The 19,024-nt window shown below is 43.5% G+C and overlaps 1 protein-coding gene across 1 annotated transcript in view; it reads left to right on the top strand.

Annotated features, from left to right (window-relative positions):
* Window positions 1-12,357, top strand: part of NINL (ninein like) — an 83,845-nt gene extending 71,488 nt beyond the window's left edge. Inside the window, 5 exon segments of the mRNA XM_063107517.1 lie at window positions 1,792-1,950; window positions 2,887-3,000; window positions 5,783-5,932; window positions 9,470-9,583; window positions 12,166-12,357. Coding sequence (XP_062963587.1) covers window positions 1,792-1,950; window positions 2,887-3,000; window positions 5,783-5,932; window positions 9,470-9,583; window positions 12,166-12,357 — 729 coding nt within the window.
* Window positions 12,358-19,024: the final 6,667 nt, after the last annotated feature.

The raw sequence follows: 19,024 nt of genomic DNA, 5'->3' as shown, positions 1-19,024 counted from the left end.
AAAGACATCACTGGGCTGGTTGAGATCACATGGGCCAGCCATGCAGGAGAGCACTCCTGTTCTTAGGAAACACACACTGCAGGGCTGTGGTGGAGAAAAAGGCCTACTGTGTGCCCGTGTGTGTGTGTGTGTGTGTGTGTGCATGTTCGTGTGTTTGCCAGAGTGCGCTGGCAAAGCAGATGGAGAAGATGCTGGTGGTGAGTCTCGCTGAAGGAGATATGGATTTTCCTTGCAATGTTCTATTCCTGCATCGGTTCTGTAAGTTTGAAGTTATTTCCAAACCAAGAGTTTAAATACTAAAGATGAACAGAAGAAGAAAAACAACTACAAATGCTCCTCAACTTATGATGAGGTTACATCCCCATACACCCCATTGTAGGTTGAAAATATTGTAAGTCAAAATGCACTTAATACACCTGACCTACCGAACTCAGCACTCAGCCTGGCCTGCGCTGTGGAGCACTGGTCGTTTGTCAGTGACCCCGCGGCTGCCTGGGAGCTGCAGCCACTGCCCAGCATTGCTTGAGAGTGTCACACCACACAGTGCTAGCCTGGCAAAGCTCCAAATTCGCCATGTGGTTTCTACTGAATGGGTATAGCTTCTACACTATCATAAAGTTGAAAACTGTAAGTCGAATCATAAGTTAGGGACCGTCTCTCGTTCATTTATCCCAGGGGATGAAGGAAGACTCCATTTTTACTGAGATCAAGGCTGTCCTCAGTGGACAAGATGAGTGTGTATCAATACTGAAAATTAATTTTAGTTTTCACAATAAGGTGTAATATGAGAGATGTGTTCCCTACGTAACATGAGCTTATGATGTGTTGGAAAGCTCTTCACCCTCAGCCCTGAGGTTCTGGGGAAGGATGAGGCAAGGATTGATTTGCAGAGAAGGAATCATCACGGGAAAAATGTGTAGCCTCGCTAACCTTGAACTAATCCAAATGCAAACAACCTGAGTGTTCCATCCTGTGCTCATTAAACCCGCAAAAACAAAATTAAACTGGTGTTAGCATAATTCTGGGGAGAGAGTCAGTGTGTCACCGGTGGCGCTGAGGGAGGCTCAGAGGACGCCTCTCAACTGCCTGCCATGGGGAAAAACAAGGAAGCAAACATGGGGTTTACGTGACAATATCCATGACAAATAATTGAAAATAACTGGAATTTCTCTGGTGGAAGGTCATAGGGCCTGCTTTCCAGCTGCTGTTTGTGCCTCCGCTCGTGCACCCAGTAAACATTTGATGAGCAGCCACTGTCTACTGGGCAGTGGCTATCAGGAGAAAGCAAAATAAACAATTTAATGGACCCCTTCACCTGGATGAAAGCTATGTCTGTATGTTCAATGACAAAGATCAGAGGAGATTTTGAATAGATTCCTGTACCTCATTTAATTTGGTTGTTTTCTCCTTAAAACTGCTTAAAGTATTTTAGAAATAACCATGGAGGAAATGAGAGAAATGTGAAAGTTCTTCAGGACAGTGGTTGGGACAGTCATGGCACATGCCCACATCTGCGTGGCCCCCTGCCTCTCATGTCTCTCAGGGAACAGAGCAGAGCTAATTATCCTGGCTCTGCTGGTTTGGGGGTGTGATCATGCTCTGCGTTGTGGGGTGTCAGGCGCCTCCACCCACTGGACGCCAGTAGCTTCCCCCTCCCCCAGTTGTATGACCAAAAGTGTCTTGAGTTATTGCCAAATGTCCCCTGGTTGAGAGCCATTGGAATGATCTGAACTGAGCTGCTCATTTGAAAAAAAATGTTTTTCATCTGTGTTTTAACCCTTTTGATCTTAGAATCAGAAATATAAGGATGAATTGTCCCAGCTTAACCACAGGGTCCTTCAGCTGGGAGGGGAAGCGTCTACCTACCAGGTTCAAAGTGAGAAGAATCTCGCCACCATTCAGCTGTTGGCGCAGAGGCTGGAGGGGACAGGGTGGCAGGGGGCGCAGCAGGTGAGTGGGCTGTGGACAGAGGGGAGAGAGCACAGTGGGGAAGCGGCTGGAAACAGGATGGACCTTGGGCTGACCCCGTGGCACACTCGGGAGAGTGTGGCGCTGGGAGCGCAGCGACGCTCCCGCCGCAGGTTCGGATCCTATATATAGGAATGGCCGGTGCACTCTCTGGCTGAGTGCCGGTCACAAAAAAGACAAAAATAATAATAATAAAAAAAATAAAGTTCTAAATATTTTAAAAAAAAAAAAAAAAAAAAAAAGGATGGACCTTAATGCACCTGGGGGAAGAGCCACCCAGAAGTAAAGGGAGGGACTTCACAGCAAGCCTGTGAGAAATAGGTGGAGTTGAGCAGCTTTTGCAAATCCCCAGTATCTAGAAAATGTAGCAGAAAGGAGTTAAATGCTAATGATTGGAGAGTAAATTGGTGCAACCTTCCTGGAGGGCAGTCTGGCAAAACATGTACCAAGAGCCTCAAGGATGTTTGTATGCTTTGACTTCATAATTCTGCTTGTGGGAATTTTGCCTAAGAGTAATGTAGAAAGATGTAGGTGGAGTATTTTCTTTGCCATGCCTATTCATAATAGCAAAACAGAATTGGAATCAGCTTGACTCATCAACAGTAGGCGAATGAGTTCCTAAATTATGGTGCAGCCATTAAAAACCATGTTATCAAATAATATATACTGTGGGGAAATGCTCAGCACAGGTGAGGTGGCAGCACAGGACAGTGTGTGCTTTCTGATGCCATCTCATCAACAGACATGCAAGTGTGTGGAAGAGGGGGACGGAATTGCAGCAGAATGTTAGCTCTGGGTCATGGGGAATTTAAATTTTGCAATGTTTTATTTTCTGTGATTTTCTGTAGTTTCTGCATTAAACATGTATGAAACTGCTAAGATAATTTTGTCCTTATGTAATTGATTTTTTAAAAACAGAGTGACCAAATCCAGAAACTCGACGGTGACCTTGAATGCATGTATCAGGAATGTCAGAGCCTAAGACTGTCACAGTCAGAACTGAAAGAGACCCTTGAAGAAAGTCAAGCACAGGTGGGTGAGAGTGATGGCCGGAGGCAACTAGGTTCAGTCCCTGCCCGGGAGGGGGTATCAGCAAAATGCTGACTGAGCATTGCCAGGCCAATCCAGCCCAGGGAGGTTATTGAGCTGGCCCAAGGTCACATAGCCTGGGCACTCATCAGGCCCAGGACTGAAGTTGCACCTAGCCCAGGATTGGTTTGACTCTTGAGCAAGCCATGTAAAGAGTTGTGCCTCAGTTTACTCACGAGGAAAGGAGAGCAGTGACTCTGGATGCGCCCTCTGCAGAATGGAGGAACCAAAGGAAATCATCTGGGTGGCATGAGAAAGGGACTGAGGGTGGTCAGAACCAACGCAGCAGGCTGGAGGGCAGGGTGATGCCCTGGCTCACAAGCTCTGCACCCCACCTTACACTTGCACACACTCACATGCACACAGTGACACCACAGAATCTGCACACATCACTGGGTGTCCACACCTGCTGGCCCCACAGGTGAAAAGCCTCAGGAGGTGCAAAGACAGGGAAACCGGGCTCATGGTGGTGGAGAGCTCACGATCTGGAAGAGAATAGGCATGTGCACCACTGGGGTCCGTGCCCAACACCCAGCCACTACCACGGTCAGGAAAGTACCTCCTTTGAAGTACGTCCTGCAGCGGTGTGAGCTGGTATCCTTTTCTTCTTTGGGATTTAGAGGAGCACCCCTAAAAAGCACGTCGCTAAAAGTTAGTATAAGAGAAGTAGAAGAGCTTAGAGGATAGTTAAGGAAATTCTTTGGGAAAGGCAAACTCGGCTCTCTGGGGAGTGGTGAGGAGAGGGTGGGTCAGGCTAATTGTGGCCGCCACATGGGGGACAGGGGGATGCAGCCGTGTTCTCACTGTTGTGCCTGTGTGTGGTTCAGAGGAAGAAGGGCCTGGAGTCACAGGGCAGGTGGGGCAGGTACGAGCAGGGAAGCTCTGACAATGGAGTGCTGCTTGACCACAATGCTGACATGTCACAGGCCTTGGGACCCCTGTCCTGGTGCTGTATGATGGCACAGCAAAGCACTCTAAAACATGGTGGCTCATAGCACCCCTTTGTCACCTCCTGCATGGTCCTGTGGGCTGCCTGGGCTCAGTTGAGCCCTTCTCAACCGGGACCTCACCTGGGTAGTACAGTCAGAAGGTGCTGGGGCTTTCTGAGGGCTTCTCTGGACTGAGGCATGCACCACTCCATGGGGGGATTGGGGCAGGACAGGGCCCACCTCTCCACAGGGGGTTGGTGGGGACAGGGACCACCACTGCAGAGGAATGGTGAGCCCCACACTCTGGACCGGAGGAGATGATGCCGCCCTCTGAGAGGCTTGCTGCCACACCCAGAACAGAGGTCCTCGTTTGCCTGTGCTCTTCTGGGGACATCCTTCCCTTCCCTTGTGACAGTCAAGCAGGGTCTCCAGAGCTGGCGCAGCCTTCATGCGTTCTACTTTCACAAGGAAAGAAACGAGGAGGACCATGGCATTCTGTTCAGCAGATGTTTTTGTGGACTGTCCACTTCGGGCAGAGGTGCCACTTGGGGCCAGATGTGAGCTTGGCCATGGAGGGGCTTAGTCAGGTAGGGGTTCAGAGCCCAGCACGACTGGGGCGGGGGGGCGGAAGGAGTGGGAGCAGCACGGACAGTGGGGAGTGAGCCTCAGTGTAGCAGGAGAGGGGAGGTGCTCTTGAGAGCCGGGGGTCCAGCGGGGCTGGCAGAATGACCATCTGAGATGAGAAAGTCAGGAGGAGGCTCTGTTGGGTGAAGCGGTGTTTGCTGTCTTTCCATCTCAAATGATAAGCTGCCCTCAGGGCCTGGAAACCCAGGCGTGTGTGTGCAGGTGCATCGCTCCTGGAGGAGCCCTGCCCTAAAGGAGGGCGAGGCTTTGCTTAAGGGAAGGCGGGCTGAAGGGTGTGGGGTCTTGGGGCTGCTGCTCCCTGTTTTGGCCCACAAGCTGCAGGGACCCACTTTTGTCCCTGGGTGGCAATAGCTGGTACCTTCCCTGTTTGACCATGTGGTCACATCAGACCTGCCTAAAATGTGACCCTTGATGGAACCGTGACTCCCACTCCTGTCTGTGGGGTCTCAGAGGTGAGGAATGGGTGATGTGGCCAGTTCTTTGAGGGCCAGGGAAATTCTTTGTGTTCTAGATGAAGCCACCAGAGTCAGATGGACTTAAATTGTGTTTACATCTTACATCCAGTTGCCTAATAAAAGGAGTTGGCTAAGTTATTCATAGTTCCTAACTCCAGTAGATTGTGTGCCATCCTACATGATTGGGGGACACTGGCCCAAGTTCCCTTCAGCACTTGCTGTGTTTAGTTATGCTCCGTAACCGGCTGCGGCTGTCTCAGAAGTGCAAACACTCCACTTAAAGGAAAACTGCCACATGCGGCCTGCTGGGTCCCATTTCCCTTTACTCCAGTGCAGTGCACTGAAAGGTACCACTGGATGCAACAGAACCTCATCCTTCACTGGATCCAGCAGGAAGTCTTAGCATTGTTGCTTTGAGGGTGGCAGACACAAGTTATCCTGACTCTCACTGTGTAGCAGTTCTAGCTAAACAGGAACTTGGCTGTCTGATTACAAATAAATGGCACTTTGTGGATTTGTGTGTGTTGCTGCACACTCGGTGTCCACAGAGAAGGGGGCCAGCCTTACTTTCCCTTCCAGCTGTGGGGTGTCCTTGAACATGGAGAATAACCCACCAGTCCTTCACTTTTGTGCCTGCCAATGGCTCTGTAGCTCTCTGTAGTCACAGCACAACTGCTGTCGCTCCTCCCGAGACAGTTGCGCAGAGCCACCCTGAGGCTGAGGCAGGCCCAGTCCCAGCACTCACAGGAGGTTCAGTACCTGCAGGAGCGGATGGAACAGCTGGTGCCTTGGCATCACATGGCTGAGCTGCGGGAAGAGGCAGGGAGGCACCTGGAAGCACAGCAGGTGAGTAAGGACATGGCCTCTCCCAGCTGGCAGCTGATGTGACAGGGATGGTGAGGTTGGGCCAGTGGTCCTCAGTTAACCAAAAACTGCTTGAGTGTAAAGCCCAAGACCAAGGGGAGGGCACCCAGCAGCACCCGCAGCTACTTGGAGGCTGGTCAGACAGGCTGCAGGCCCCTGATCTTCACTGTGGCAACAAGCAACTCTAACCAATGTCAAGGGTGGATCAGGGAGAGGTAGGTGAGCCTCTCAAGGAAAGTGTCTCCCACCCTGGGGAGCAGACAGCTCGCTAACCCTGAAAGTTCCTCCAACCTGGGGGCCGCAGGTCCTCCCAGACATGGTCTGTCTGCAGGGCTGCGTGGGCTGGGCTGAGCCTGTGTCTGTCGGCTGCTCTGAGGCCACACACACAAACCGCTTATGGCCCTGAAGAGGGACAATGGAGAAGCTGAAAGGAAGGCGATGGAAGACCATGGGACCAGGCAGGTGGAGACCACAAGCTGTGCCACAAGAGGCAGCAGGCCCCAGCCCCACCTGTGTGGTGCTGTGGAAGAGCAGGCCCCAGGATGCTAATTCTGATTTCAAAGAAAAGCCAGAAACTATTTTTACACAAGTGCTCCCAGTTTTCAAATGATGCATTTCGTTTAAAAAGAATCTGAAACCATTACGCAGACTGAAAAAAATCCACCCACAGGCACATGTGGACCTCTCGTGCAGTAAGGTCCTGGGTACACACTGATCTAGGTATTAGAGGGAGAGAAATGAACACACAGGGAAACATCTGTGCCTTCATGGAGCTTACCTTCTAGTGGTGCACATGTACGCTGTGTATAAGGGTTTAATTCAAAAAGCTGAGACAACTGCTCATTCCTGAAATGTCACAGCATAGTTCATGAAGAAATGTCAGGGACAGACTTCAGGGGGAGGGCAGGAGCCAGGGCAGGAGCGCCGTCATGAGGAAAAAATTGGAACATGACTTGCAGGTGGGCAGAATGCTATGTTGTAAAGCGTGACTTCCAATGAAGCACGTAGCCTTACAACATTATGAAGACGTGCTGCGCTAAGGATAGAGTCAAGCATTGGTATTTTATTGACTAAACAAATTTAACCAGAATTCCTCAGAAATTCACAATAACATGTCTAGGGAAACTCACTTTGGAGTCATTTATGATTAAAATCCTAGGATCAGTTCTTTGAGGACAAATCAATTCACTTATTCTCCCTGAATTATACAGAGAAGTTTTGTGGCTTGTGTGGAACATTTTTCAACTTTTTTTTCTTTTTGGCCACAAAACAAATCTCAATTTAAAAAAAGACCAAGACCATAGAAAAATATATTCTCTGACCACAATAACAGAAGGAAATTTAGAAAATTCACAAATGTGTGGAAATTAAACAGTTTCCTAAATAAACAATGGGTAAAAATAAAAATCACAGGGAAGTTAGAGTACTTTGAGATAAAAATCAAAGTGCAACATATCAAAATTTATAGGATGCAGGGTTCATGCAATGCTAAGAGGAAAATTTATACTTGTAAACACCTATATTAAAAATAAGAAAAATCTCAAATCAGTAAACTTCTACCTTAAGAAAATAGAAAAAGAGCAAAATAAACCATAAATATAGGTAGGAAATAAAGATTACAACAGAAATATATGAAATAGGGAATTAAAAAATAGAGAAAATCAACAAAACCAAAAGTTGATTCTTTAAAAAGATCAACAAAATTTGCAAACCTTTATCTAGACTGATCAAGAAAAAAGAAAACCGAAATTACTAAAATCAGAAATAAAGCCAGGGTCATTATTACATTGTCACTATGGTTTCTTGTGGTGGTAAGATTTAGTTTCTTTTTCATTTGCATTTTTGTTCTATCAGTGGATTTTGTTCTTTCTTCTGTATTAGTGATAGTGATGATTATTTTTTGGATTCTAGATGCAGGACTTCCTTGAGGATTTCTTGCAGGACTGGTCGTGTGGTGGTGAACTCCCATAGTTTTTGTCTGGAAAATTCAGTTATTTCTCCATCATTTCTGAAGGATAGCCTTGCTGGGTATAGTATTGTTGGCTGGCAATTTTTTGCTTCAAGTATTTTGAATGTATCATCCCATTTTCTTCTGGCCTGTAGAGTTTCTGTTGAGAAATATGTTAGTCTGATAGGAGCTTCCTTATAGGCAACTTGATGCTTTTCTGTTGCTTCTTTTAAGATTCTTTGTCTTTGTACTTTGCCAGTTTGACTATAATGTGTCTTGGAGAGGATCTTTTTGGGTGAATATGTTTGGGGATCATTGAGCCTCCTGGATCTGAAGATCTGTTTCTCTCCCTATACCTGGAAAGTTTTCTGTTATTTCAGTGAATAGGTTTTCCATGCCTTTTCCTTTCTCCTCCCCTTCAGGAACATCCATGATTTGAATGTTTGTGTGCTTAAGGTTGTCTGTTAGCTCTCTTAGACTTTCTTCATTTTTTAAAATTTATTTTTCCTTTTTTTTTGTCCTCCTGGGTTATTTCAAAAAGATTATCTTCAAGATCAGAAATTCTCTCTGCTTGTTCTAGCCTGCTGCATAAGCTCTCAGTTGTATTTTTCATTTCACTGAGTGAATCTTTCAGTTCCATGAGATCTGCTACATTCCTTTGTAAGGTATTAATCTCTGTAAATTTCCTCCTTCACATCCTGGACTTTTTTTCTCATCCTATTATGTTGTCTGGGTCTTCTCATATCTCAGTGAGCTTCCTTAAGATTGTTGCTCAGAATTCCTTTACAGTCATTTCAAGGGTTTCCTGCTCTATAGTGTCTGGTATTTGAGAATTACTGTATTTTGGTGCTGTCATATTTTCTTGGGTTTTGTATTTCTGGTACCCTTATGTTGATGTCTGGTCATCTGGTAGAGTAGTTGCTTCTTTTATTACTCTGGAGTGGGTTTTGAGAATACAGAGATGCCCTCTTCTTTTTCTGGTCTCCACTGGTGACTCTCCTTGTGTCAGTGAAGTCGAGCATCTAGCGGGCCGCCCGCACGGTAGCTGTGGCTACTGCTGTGGCAAACATGGCTGTGACTGGCCACCTCTGCAAAACTGGTGTTTTCAGCTCCTGCCATAGGACCCTGGGCGTGTTCTTGCCTGTTTCTGGGTGGGGGAAGCTGCCCTCACCTCATGCCTTAGGACCACAGGCATGCTCTCATGCCTGATTTCAGGTGGAGGGGGCTGCCTATTTTTTAACTATTACTGTATACAGAGGAAAAGTTATCTACAGTCACTCAGAGTTGTACATTTTAGCTCATTTCCATTTTAAACTAAATAAGACTTGAGATGACTCTTAAAATGTAAAATATTGGGCCGGCCCCGTGGCGCACTTGGTAGAGTGCAGTGCTTGGGAGCGCAGTAGCACTCCTGCCGCAGGTTCAGATCCTATATAGGAATGGCTGGTGCGCTCACTGGCTGAGCGCGGTGCGGGCAACACCACACCAAGGGTTGCGATCCCCTTACCGGTCACACACACACACACACACAAAAAAGTAAAATATTGGTCTGTAACTTTCTTTTTTGGTAGGAAGAATATGAAAAACAGCTTAAAGGCACAGAAGAGCAGGTAGAAGAGTTGGAAATGATCTTGAAGAATATGGAAGTGCTCCTACAAGAAAAAGTGGATGAGCTGAAAGAACAAGTGAGTGGTAGACAGCTGTAGTTCCCATGTTCACCCTCTTTCAAAACACTGGAAGGCCCACACGCCATGGGTGGGACTGTCCTGGTATTAGAGGGCTGAGTGCTAGTCACAAGGACCATAAGGATGTGCACGCATCTCCGTGTGTGCTGGGGAACCCTGAGGAAGAGGTGCGTTCCAGGCAGAGCACAGGCCAATGTCCCTAGGGCCAACCATGGCACGTCTGAGGGCCATCAAGGACACGGTGTCTAGTGTGAACTGATTTGGGGGCAGGGGAGGGTGGTACAGGTAGGCAGAGCCTGTCATGTGTGTCCTGTAGGTCAAGGTCAAGAGTCTTTATTTTAAGAGCAGTTAGAAGCCATTATAAGGTTTTAAGTTAGATCATGATATAATCTATATTTTTAAAGAAATCATACTGGGGAGAAAAATCATTTGGGCTGCTATAAATAGGAGCAAAGACAAATAAAAGGCTGCCCTAGCTCCCTTGATCTAATCCTAGTCTAAGTGGGTAAGAGCTGCGGGTGGAGCAAAGCACATCCGTTGTGGCAACAGGGTCGTAGCCTGGTGAAGCAGAGGCATAGGCTGAGACAGAGGCAGAGGCCCGGTGAGAGCTGGCACCAGGTGGGGAGAGACCTGGACACAGCAGCAACACCAGAAGTTATACTCAGTGCTATAAGAGATCAAGACGAATGTGAAAATCTGGAGAAATATTTTTATTCCATAGTAATCAAATATGGTGTGATTTATCTGAGGCATCCTGAGCTGAGCCCAAACTGGATGAGACATTCACACCTCTTGTTCCTGTCCAGGTCACTCTGCTTGGGGCTACCCTGCTGCTTGAGCCTCCAGTCCTGTTCCTATGTCTTGATTGTCATGGATGCTAGTGCCTCCCGCTTATTTACCATCACTCTCTTGCATAGCCTGCAGTTTGTCCCTTTTGCCTGCCAAAACCTTCATCAGGTTCAGTCCCGGCTCCTACACAACTGTCCTAGGCCCCTTGCTGGCTCCCTTGCACTCCCTCCTCTCTCTGACCTCAGTTCTTCTGACCTCTTCTCTCCGCTGCAGTTTTGTTCCTCCTTTCACTGGAAGACCGGAGCACCAAGGAGAACGTGCTCCCTCAACATTTAACTGCCTCCCCACATCCTGCGACACTCTTCCTCCTCCAGGACCCCTCTGAAGCCCACCCCCCAAGCACACAAACCTTAAGGGCTACTGACTCTCCCTCTGCCCCTCTAGCTCTCTGCTCATCTTTATAGAAATGCCCTCCACAGTCATCTGTGCACCACCTCAGCTGCCTGTCCTCCCATCTACCCTGCTGCAGGCTCAGGTCTAAGACCCTGGAGTCATGGCTGACCCTTCCCCCTACCCATGTCCACATCTGACCTATAGTGCCACCCTCAGGACGGACACAGAACCCAACCACTTCTCAGCTCCCACCCTCACCTTCTGCATCTTAATATTTTCCTGTTTCCTCCCTTATTCTATTCTGAGCACATGAGCAATAGCAATCCTTCTAGAAAACGTGATCAAGTTCCTGTTCCTTCTCTGCTCAGAACCATCCAGTCTTCCTATGACCCTCTGAATAAAGGGCAGAGTTTTTGCAATGGCCTGCAGAGTTCTGCCAGATCTAGTCCCCCCTTTGTCCCCTACTCTACCTCAAAACTCTGTGCTTCTTGTCTGCCTCCCCATCAACAATGCCCCTGCAGCTACAATGGTGTCCTGGCAGTTCCTGTCACCCTGAGCTTGTGCCAGCCCAGGGCCTTTGTGCTGGCTCTTCTCTCAGCCTGGAATAACGTTCTCGCCCAGACATCCTCACGACCTGCTCCCTGACCTTATTCATGTCTCTGTTCAAGTGTCCTTACAGAAGCTCTCATCTGTTCACCCCAACCAAAATGGGCCCTCCCCCAGCTGTCCATCCCCTGCTGGGTGTTCTGAGCACATGTGCGTCTTTTTCATGTACCTCCTTCTATTAGAATATGTGCCCCATGAAGCGGGGATGCTGTTAGAGCAGTGGGCACACGTGGGGCTGCACAGTGACTACTCGAGGATGAACAAGTTCAGCACTGACTGAGGAGGCCCAGTGCAGGGACCCCTGTGCCTTGTATCTTGAACAAGGTCATGGTAAGGTCTGGTGTCCAAAGTGTGCTTGTGTTCCTGTCCCTGAAGCCCTTGTAGGCATTGTGGACGTGGCACCAGGTGCCTTGGTGTGTCCTGGGTGACTTCACCAGCAGAGTATGCTGAGATGAACGAAACATTTTTTGCACTCTTGACAATTCCATTGTTTTACAATGGACGGGGTAAGAGGGCCTTTTTGAGGACTACTGGTTTTGGTCTTAAGTCGTCTTTTCATAGCAAAAACAATTCTCACAAAGTTGCCTTTCTCTACCCCATAGCTCAGCAGATTCTCAATTTCCTCCCTCATGCCAGGGTAACAAAAATTGCCATTACATTCAATATTTGTATCAGATCTGTAAGAACCCCAAAATTAGAGTTTTAACAAACATGGAATGATGAGAGAGGCAAGCTGATCGTATGGCATTTCTGCACTAAATTTACAGTAAAGTATGACTTTCTCCCCTGTCTAGCTTGAAAAGAACACAAAATCTGACTTACTGCTCAAGGAGCTCTTTGTGGAAAATGCTCACCTAATGAAAGCACTTCAGGTCACCGAAGAGAAGCAACGAGGTGCTGAGAAAAACAGCCGCATCTTGGAAGAAAAAGTTCGAGCTCTCAACAAGCTAATCAGTAAGATTGCTTCAGCATCCCTCTCTGTGTAAAGATGGCTTATTTTCCTAGAATTCATCTTAAAGGACATATTTTAAAATTAAGCCACTGTGATGCCATAATTTTCTATGGCTCATCAGCCATGTATCCTCACACCCATGAGGATTCTCTGTTCACCCCATCAACATTTAATGAATGTCAACTATGTGCCAGATGCTGGGGAAATACACATGTAAAATTCCCAATTTTGCTTCTCGCTGGTGAGACAGATTCTAGGGGCTCTCAGCAAAGAACTAAAAGAAAGTTGTTAAGTAAAACACTTCCAATGTTGTACTTCTGACCCTGGCTGCAAATATCAAATTGTAAATTCAGGGCTCTGTACAGTTTCACTGTGACTGCTTTGGGCTTAGATCATTAGAACTCTAAATGGTCGGTCTATACACACATTCCAGAAAAGCTTCGCCTGCTTTGCACTGTCAACCAGGCTATAAAGGCAGGAAAGCCCCCTCTTAAGGAACCGCTGCTCCATGGGGGGATGTCTAGGTGGGGCTCATCTTAGGTCTTTGGACTCAGGGATGGTGGTGTTTATTGCAAATGCAATCTTCTCCTCATTGAAATGTCATCACACTGGAAATTGTATTATATGTAGAAATAAGTAAAAGTATAGTTTTCTATCATCTGAAATATAAATTATGGTCATTTGGTTTATCAGACTGTACTACTATAATATAAAGACTCACTGTATTTGCAATAAATTCTTTTCTATTAAAACTGACTTGACTTCTAAGTTTGTTTAAATTTCTTTAATTAATTATAAAATATTTCAAACATATAGAAAAGTAGTCTTATAAGAAACACCCATGTGCCCATCATCAAGATGTAATAACAACATTCTGCTCCAGCATCTTAGAGGCAAGGCGCCTGTTCTCTCAATCTGCTTCCTCTTCCTGGAGGCAGCCACCATCCTGAAGCTGGCATGCCTTCTCCCTGTCTGTACTTACTGCACATGCTTATAGGAGAAAAACTTTACAACACTGTGGAAACACACAAAAGACTGGAATAGACAGAAAAATCAGTTCTGGGAGAGGAAGACTGAGAAACATAAAGTTGAACAGTTCTAAGTTTACTAATAAATGTAATATACTATAAAAATGCAAACAGGTGTCCCCTTACCCCAGAATTGAACAATTCTCAAGTGTATATGTACAACTAGATAAGCAAAGAAAATAATCAGGAGAACCCTAAAAAAGAAGAGCAATGAACAATGACTAGATCTACCAATTATTAAAATACTAAACCTCAATATAGTTTATATTACATGGGTATATGCATTTGTCAAAACTCACTGTGTAGGGCTGGCCAGTTAGCTTAGTTGGTTAGAGCACTGCCTTGTAACACCAAGGTCAAGGGTTCAGATCCCAGTACCGGCCAGCTGCCAGAAAACAAACTTATTTGGTACACTTTTTCATTCACTTTGGGCTTCTGTCTGAGACTGGAGTAACAAGGAGACTGGTTAATAGACCTGAAAACATTGTCAACCAATTGACATTTATAGAACCTCCCAGCCAACAACAGCAGAAGTAAGGGAGAATATATACCAAGATAGAACATGAATTCTGGGCCTTGAGAAAAGTATCAAAAAATTAAAAGGATTCAAGTCATACAAAGTATGTTCTCTGACCACAATGGAATGGAATTAGAAATCAAGACCAGAATATCTGGAAAATCCCCAACTACAGTCAACCCTCAGTATCCATGGGGATTGGTTCCAGGACCTCCCACGGATACCAAAAATCCATGGATGCTGAAGTTCCTGATATGAAATGGTGTAATATTTGCATAGGAGCTATGCATATCCTCCTGTATACTTTAAATCACCTCTAGATTATTTATAATGCTTAATACAATGTAAATGCTATGTAGATGGCTGTTATACTGTATTGTTTAGGGAACAATGACAGTACAGACACAATTTTTTTCCTATGTATTTTTGATCTGTGGTTGATTGAATCCATTGATGCAGAATCCACAGACATGGAGGGCTGGCTGTACTTGAAAACTGAATAACATACTGCTAAGCAATCCATGAAGCAAGAAGAAATCAAAGGAGAAATTAGAAAATATTTTGAACTCAATGGAAATGAAAACACAACATACCAAAATCTGTAGGATGGAGTCAAAGCATTACTTAGGGGGAAATTCATAACACCAACCACCTCTTAAGAACGGAAGAAAGGCCTCAGCTTCTACTTTAAATAACTAGACAAAGAAGAGCAAATTAAAACCAAAGTAAGAAGAAAAGGAAATGTATTAGTCTGTTTCTGCTGTTTATAACAAAGTACTTGGAACTGGGTGCTTTGTAAGAAAATGAAACATTGCTTATGGTTTCAGAGGCTAGGATGTCTTTCAAAGTCCAGGGAACACATCTGGTGAGGGTCTTCTTTGGTGGTGGCTTTACAGCTACACAGGTGTCTCACATGGCAGAAAATGGCCAAGCAGAGAGAGATTCTCATGTGCTATCCTTTTATAGCCCTCAGAACCACACCCCTGACCACCATTATTTATCCATTCACTACCGCACAGTCCTACAATCTAATCACCTCTTCAAGGCCTCACCTTTCAATTACCATAAGAGGATTTCTCACTCTCAACAATTACAGTGGGAATTAAGCTTCTAATATATGGACTTTTGGGGACACAATTCAATCAATCCATAGCAGGAAATAATGAACCATCACAACAGAAGTCAAGGAACAGAACAGGAGTTGGCAATAACATGCTGCAGGTTAAGCCCAGCCCCACAGCCTGTTTTGGTAAATAGTTTGATTGGTACAGTCATACACATTCATTTATGTATGGTCTCTGCCTGCTTTTGTGCTACAACAGCAGCACTGAGCAGCTGTAACATTATGTGGGCCAGAGTCTAAGATACAGAAAAAGTTTGTTGACTGAAATAGAAAACAGAAAAGGAATAGAGAAAATCAATGAAACCAAAGGCTTGTTCTTTCAGAAGATTAATGAAATTGAAAAACCTCTAGTCAGATCAGTATATAAGAGAAAAAACAATTTACTAATATTAGAAATAAGAGGTGATATCATTACAGAGTGCATAAATATACAAACATAATAAGGCAATATTATGAACTTCATACTAGTAAATTTAAGAACTTAGATAAAATGGAGAAGATACAAATTACCAAGCTCATTCAAGAAATGGATAACCTGGGCCGGCCCCGTGGTGCACTCGGGAGAGTGCAGCGCTTGGGGGCGCAGCGGCGCTCCCGCCGCGGGTTCGGATCCTATATAGGAAGGGCCGGTGCACTCACTGGCTGAGCGCGGTACAGGCGACACCAAGCCAAGGGTTGTGATCCCCTTACCGGTCACAAAAAAAAGACAAAAAACAAACAAACAAACAAAAAAAGAAATGGATAACCTGAATAGCCCTACTATATTTATTAAAGAAACTGAAATAGTGGTTAACCTTCCCCAAAAGAAAATTCTACTGAACATTTAAGGAAGAAGTAATACCAAGTATATCCAAACTCTTCAAAAAATTGAAAAAGAGGGAATATTTCCCAACTCCTATGATGACAATAGAATTACCCTGGTCCTCACAGACACAGCAAGAAAAGAACACTTATAGACTGATATTCCTCTATGAACATGGATACAAAAATTCCAAACAAAATATTCAAATAAAATTCTACAAAAAGGGTACTAAATCGTGACCAAGTGGGGTTTATGCAAGGAATGGAGGGTTTGTTAACAGTGGAAAATCAATCAGCCAGTGTAATTCACCATACTAACAAACTAAAAGACAAAAAAACATAATAATCATCTCAATAGGTGCAGAAAAAGGATATGACACAATCCAATATCCACTCCTGGTATTAGAAAAAAAAATACTCTCAGTAAACTAGGAATAGAAGGGAACTTCTATTACCCCAATAAAGGGCATCTACAAAAAACTTAGGAGCTATCGTCATTCTTAATGGTGAAAGACTGAATGCTTTCCTCCCAAAATCAGGAACAAGATAGTGATATTCTCTGACCACTTTTATTCAATACTCCTACTAGATAGAGGTTCTAACCAGTGAGATCAAGCAGGAAAAAGAAATAAAAGGCATACAGATTAGAAAGGAAGGAGTAAAACTCTATTCACAGAAAACATGACTGCATGTAATTTATGAAAAAGCTATAAGAACTAATAAGTAAGGTTAGTTAGTAGGGCTGCAGGATAAAAGTTCAACATCAATTGTATTTCTGTTTACTAGCAATAAATGATTAGAATTTGAAATTTAAAAATATCATTTAGCATTAAAACTATCAGATGCTGACAAAAGACTTGATAGACCTGTACACTGAAAACTACAAAATATTACTGACAGAAGACAAAAATAAATGGGAAGATATACTTTGTTTATGGGCCAGAAGACAATATTTTTAAGATGTCAGTTCTTCCCAAATTGATATATATATTCAATACAGTCTCAATCAAAATGCTAGTAGATTCTTATTTTTGGTGGAAATTGACAAGCTGATCCTAAACTTCATATGAAAAGGAAAGGACTTAGATACAAAAACAAATCTGAAAAAGAAATGTGGAGAATTAACACTACCTATTTCAAAAATTATTATAAAAGTTACATACACTAGTCCATACAAATAACATGGTATTGGTGTCAGGATAGAATAGATCAATGGAACAGAATGGAGTCCGGAAATAAATCCATACATACACAGAAAATTTTTTAAAGATGATAGAGCAGAGAAAGGATGGTGTTTTCAACAAATGGTACTGGAACAGCTGGATATCTACATGCCCAAGGAAGAAAAAGTGAATGTGAATCCACACAAAAATTAACTCAAACAGGATCATAGACCTAAGTGTAAAACCTAAAACTGTAACACTACTAAAAGAAAAAAGGAAGAAAAAACCCTGTAACCTTGGGTTGGGAATGATTTCTTAGATACAATATCAAAAGCATGAAAGAACCCATGAATAACTTGGGTTTCACCAAAATTTAAAATGTTCTTTAAAAGACACTTTTAAGAGACTGTATAGACAATCCACAGACTGAAAGTCAAAACACACTTTTGAATGTTTGCAAAACATATGAGTATATCTCATAACGGATTTGTATTCAGAATATATAAAGAACGCTCAAAATTCAGCAAGAAAGCCAAAAGATATAGGCAGATTTTTCACCAGATATACATATTCCAAATAATCACATGTAAAGATACTTAACATCATTAATCATTAGGGAAATGCAAATTAAAACCACTGGGCTAGCACTAGACACCTATTAGAATGGCTAAAATTAAAAAGACTAACTGTACCAAGTTTGGTGAAGATGGAAGTGAAACTCTCATACACTGCTGGTGTAAAAGTAAGATGTACAACTACTTTGGACAATAGTTTGGCAGTTTCTCAAAAAGTTAAACCTATAATATGATCCAGACATTCTACTCCTAGATCTTTACCCAACAAAAAAGGAAAGAAGACTCGTACACAAATGTTCCTTACATCCTTTTTTGTAATAGCCAATAGTGGAAACAACACTTTATTAGCAAGGACAGAAGATGCACAGTTACTCCCATTCATTTCTGGTGGTAGTATAAATTATAATTCCTACATTTCATCAAGAGCCACCAAAATAATTCTACAGATAGAGCTGTAGTGTATTACATTAACTTTGTAATAGCAAAAGGTTGGAAGCAACTCAAGTATCCATCAAAAGGGAAACAGATTTTTAAGTATTTAACACTCTGTAGGTATTAAATACCCTGGAGATATTTAATATCCTTGTATTTGTTTGCTAGGGCTGCCATAATAAAATGCCACAGTCTGGGTGGCTTAAACAACAGAAATGTTATTTTCTCATAGTTCTGGAGGCTGGAAGCTCAAGGTGTTGGCAGGTTTGGTTCCTTTCTCCTAGAGCTTGCAGATGGCCACCTTTTTTCTGTGTGTTCACATGGTTGTCTCTGTGCATGCACATGTCTATCTTTGTGTGTCCAAATTTCTTATTAAGGCTACAGTCATATTGGATTAGGGCCCACTCATATGACCTCATTTTACCTTAATCACCTCTTTGAAGACTCTATCTCCAAATACAGTCACATTCTGAGGTCCTGGCATTAAGACTCCAACATATGGATTTTGTGGAACACAACATAGCAATACAAAGAATGCTACGTATGTTTAGAAAAGAATGAGGAAGGTAAGTATATAGAACAGTATTTTGTGGAAGGGTAAAACAAGAATTTATATTCACTTTTTAAATTTGTATAAAAACACCCAATATATACTCATGAAACTAATAAAAGTGGTTAGCTGTGGGGATGGGAATAGAAATGGGATGAATGAGGACAGAGGTGGAAGCGAGATTGTTGTTGTATACTTTATGATACATAGAGCTTTCATACAACTGTGAATATATTAAATATTTTCTGTAAAGTTACAAAATAGAATGATAAATTCAACTCATCCAAAATACTAAGAATTGCAAAAAAGCAATAAGTCTTCTGAAACATGCATCTCCCTCTTTCACATCCTAAAAGGCAAATACATTATGGGTATCATTTTTTTAAAAGTTATATGACTAAGAAAAAAGAGGGAAAACAAATACATAACATTAGAAATAACCATATATATGTAGAGAAGAGAAAAAAAATCAATACACTTCAAAATATAGATTAAAATAGGCTATTTAGAAA

Source organism: Cynocephalus volans, chromosome 9 (assembly GCF_027409185.1).
Source record: "Cynocephalus volans isolate mCynVol1 chromosome 9, mCynVol1.pri, whole genome shotgun sequence".
Lineage (NCBI taxonomy): Eukaryota > Metazoa > Chordata > Mammalia > Dermoptera > Cynocephalidae > Cynocephalus > Cynocephalus volans.
Note: the sequence above shows the minus strand (reverse complement) of the source record. Positions and strands in the feature narration are given on the sequence as shown.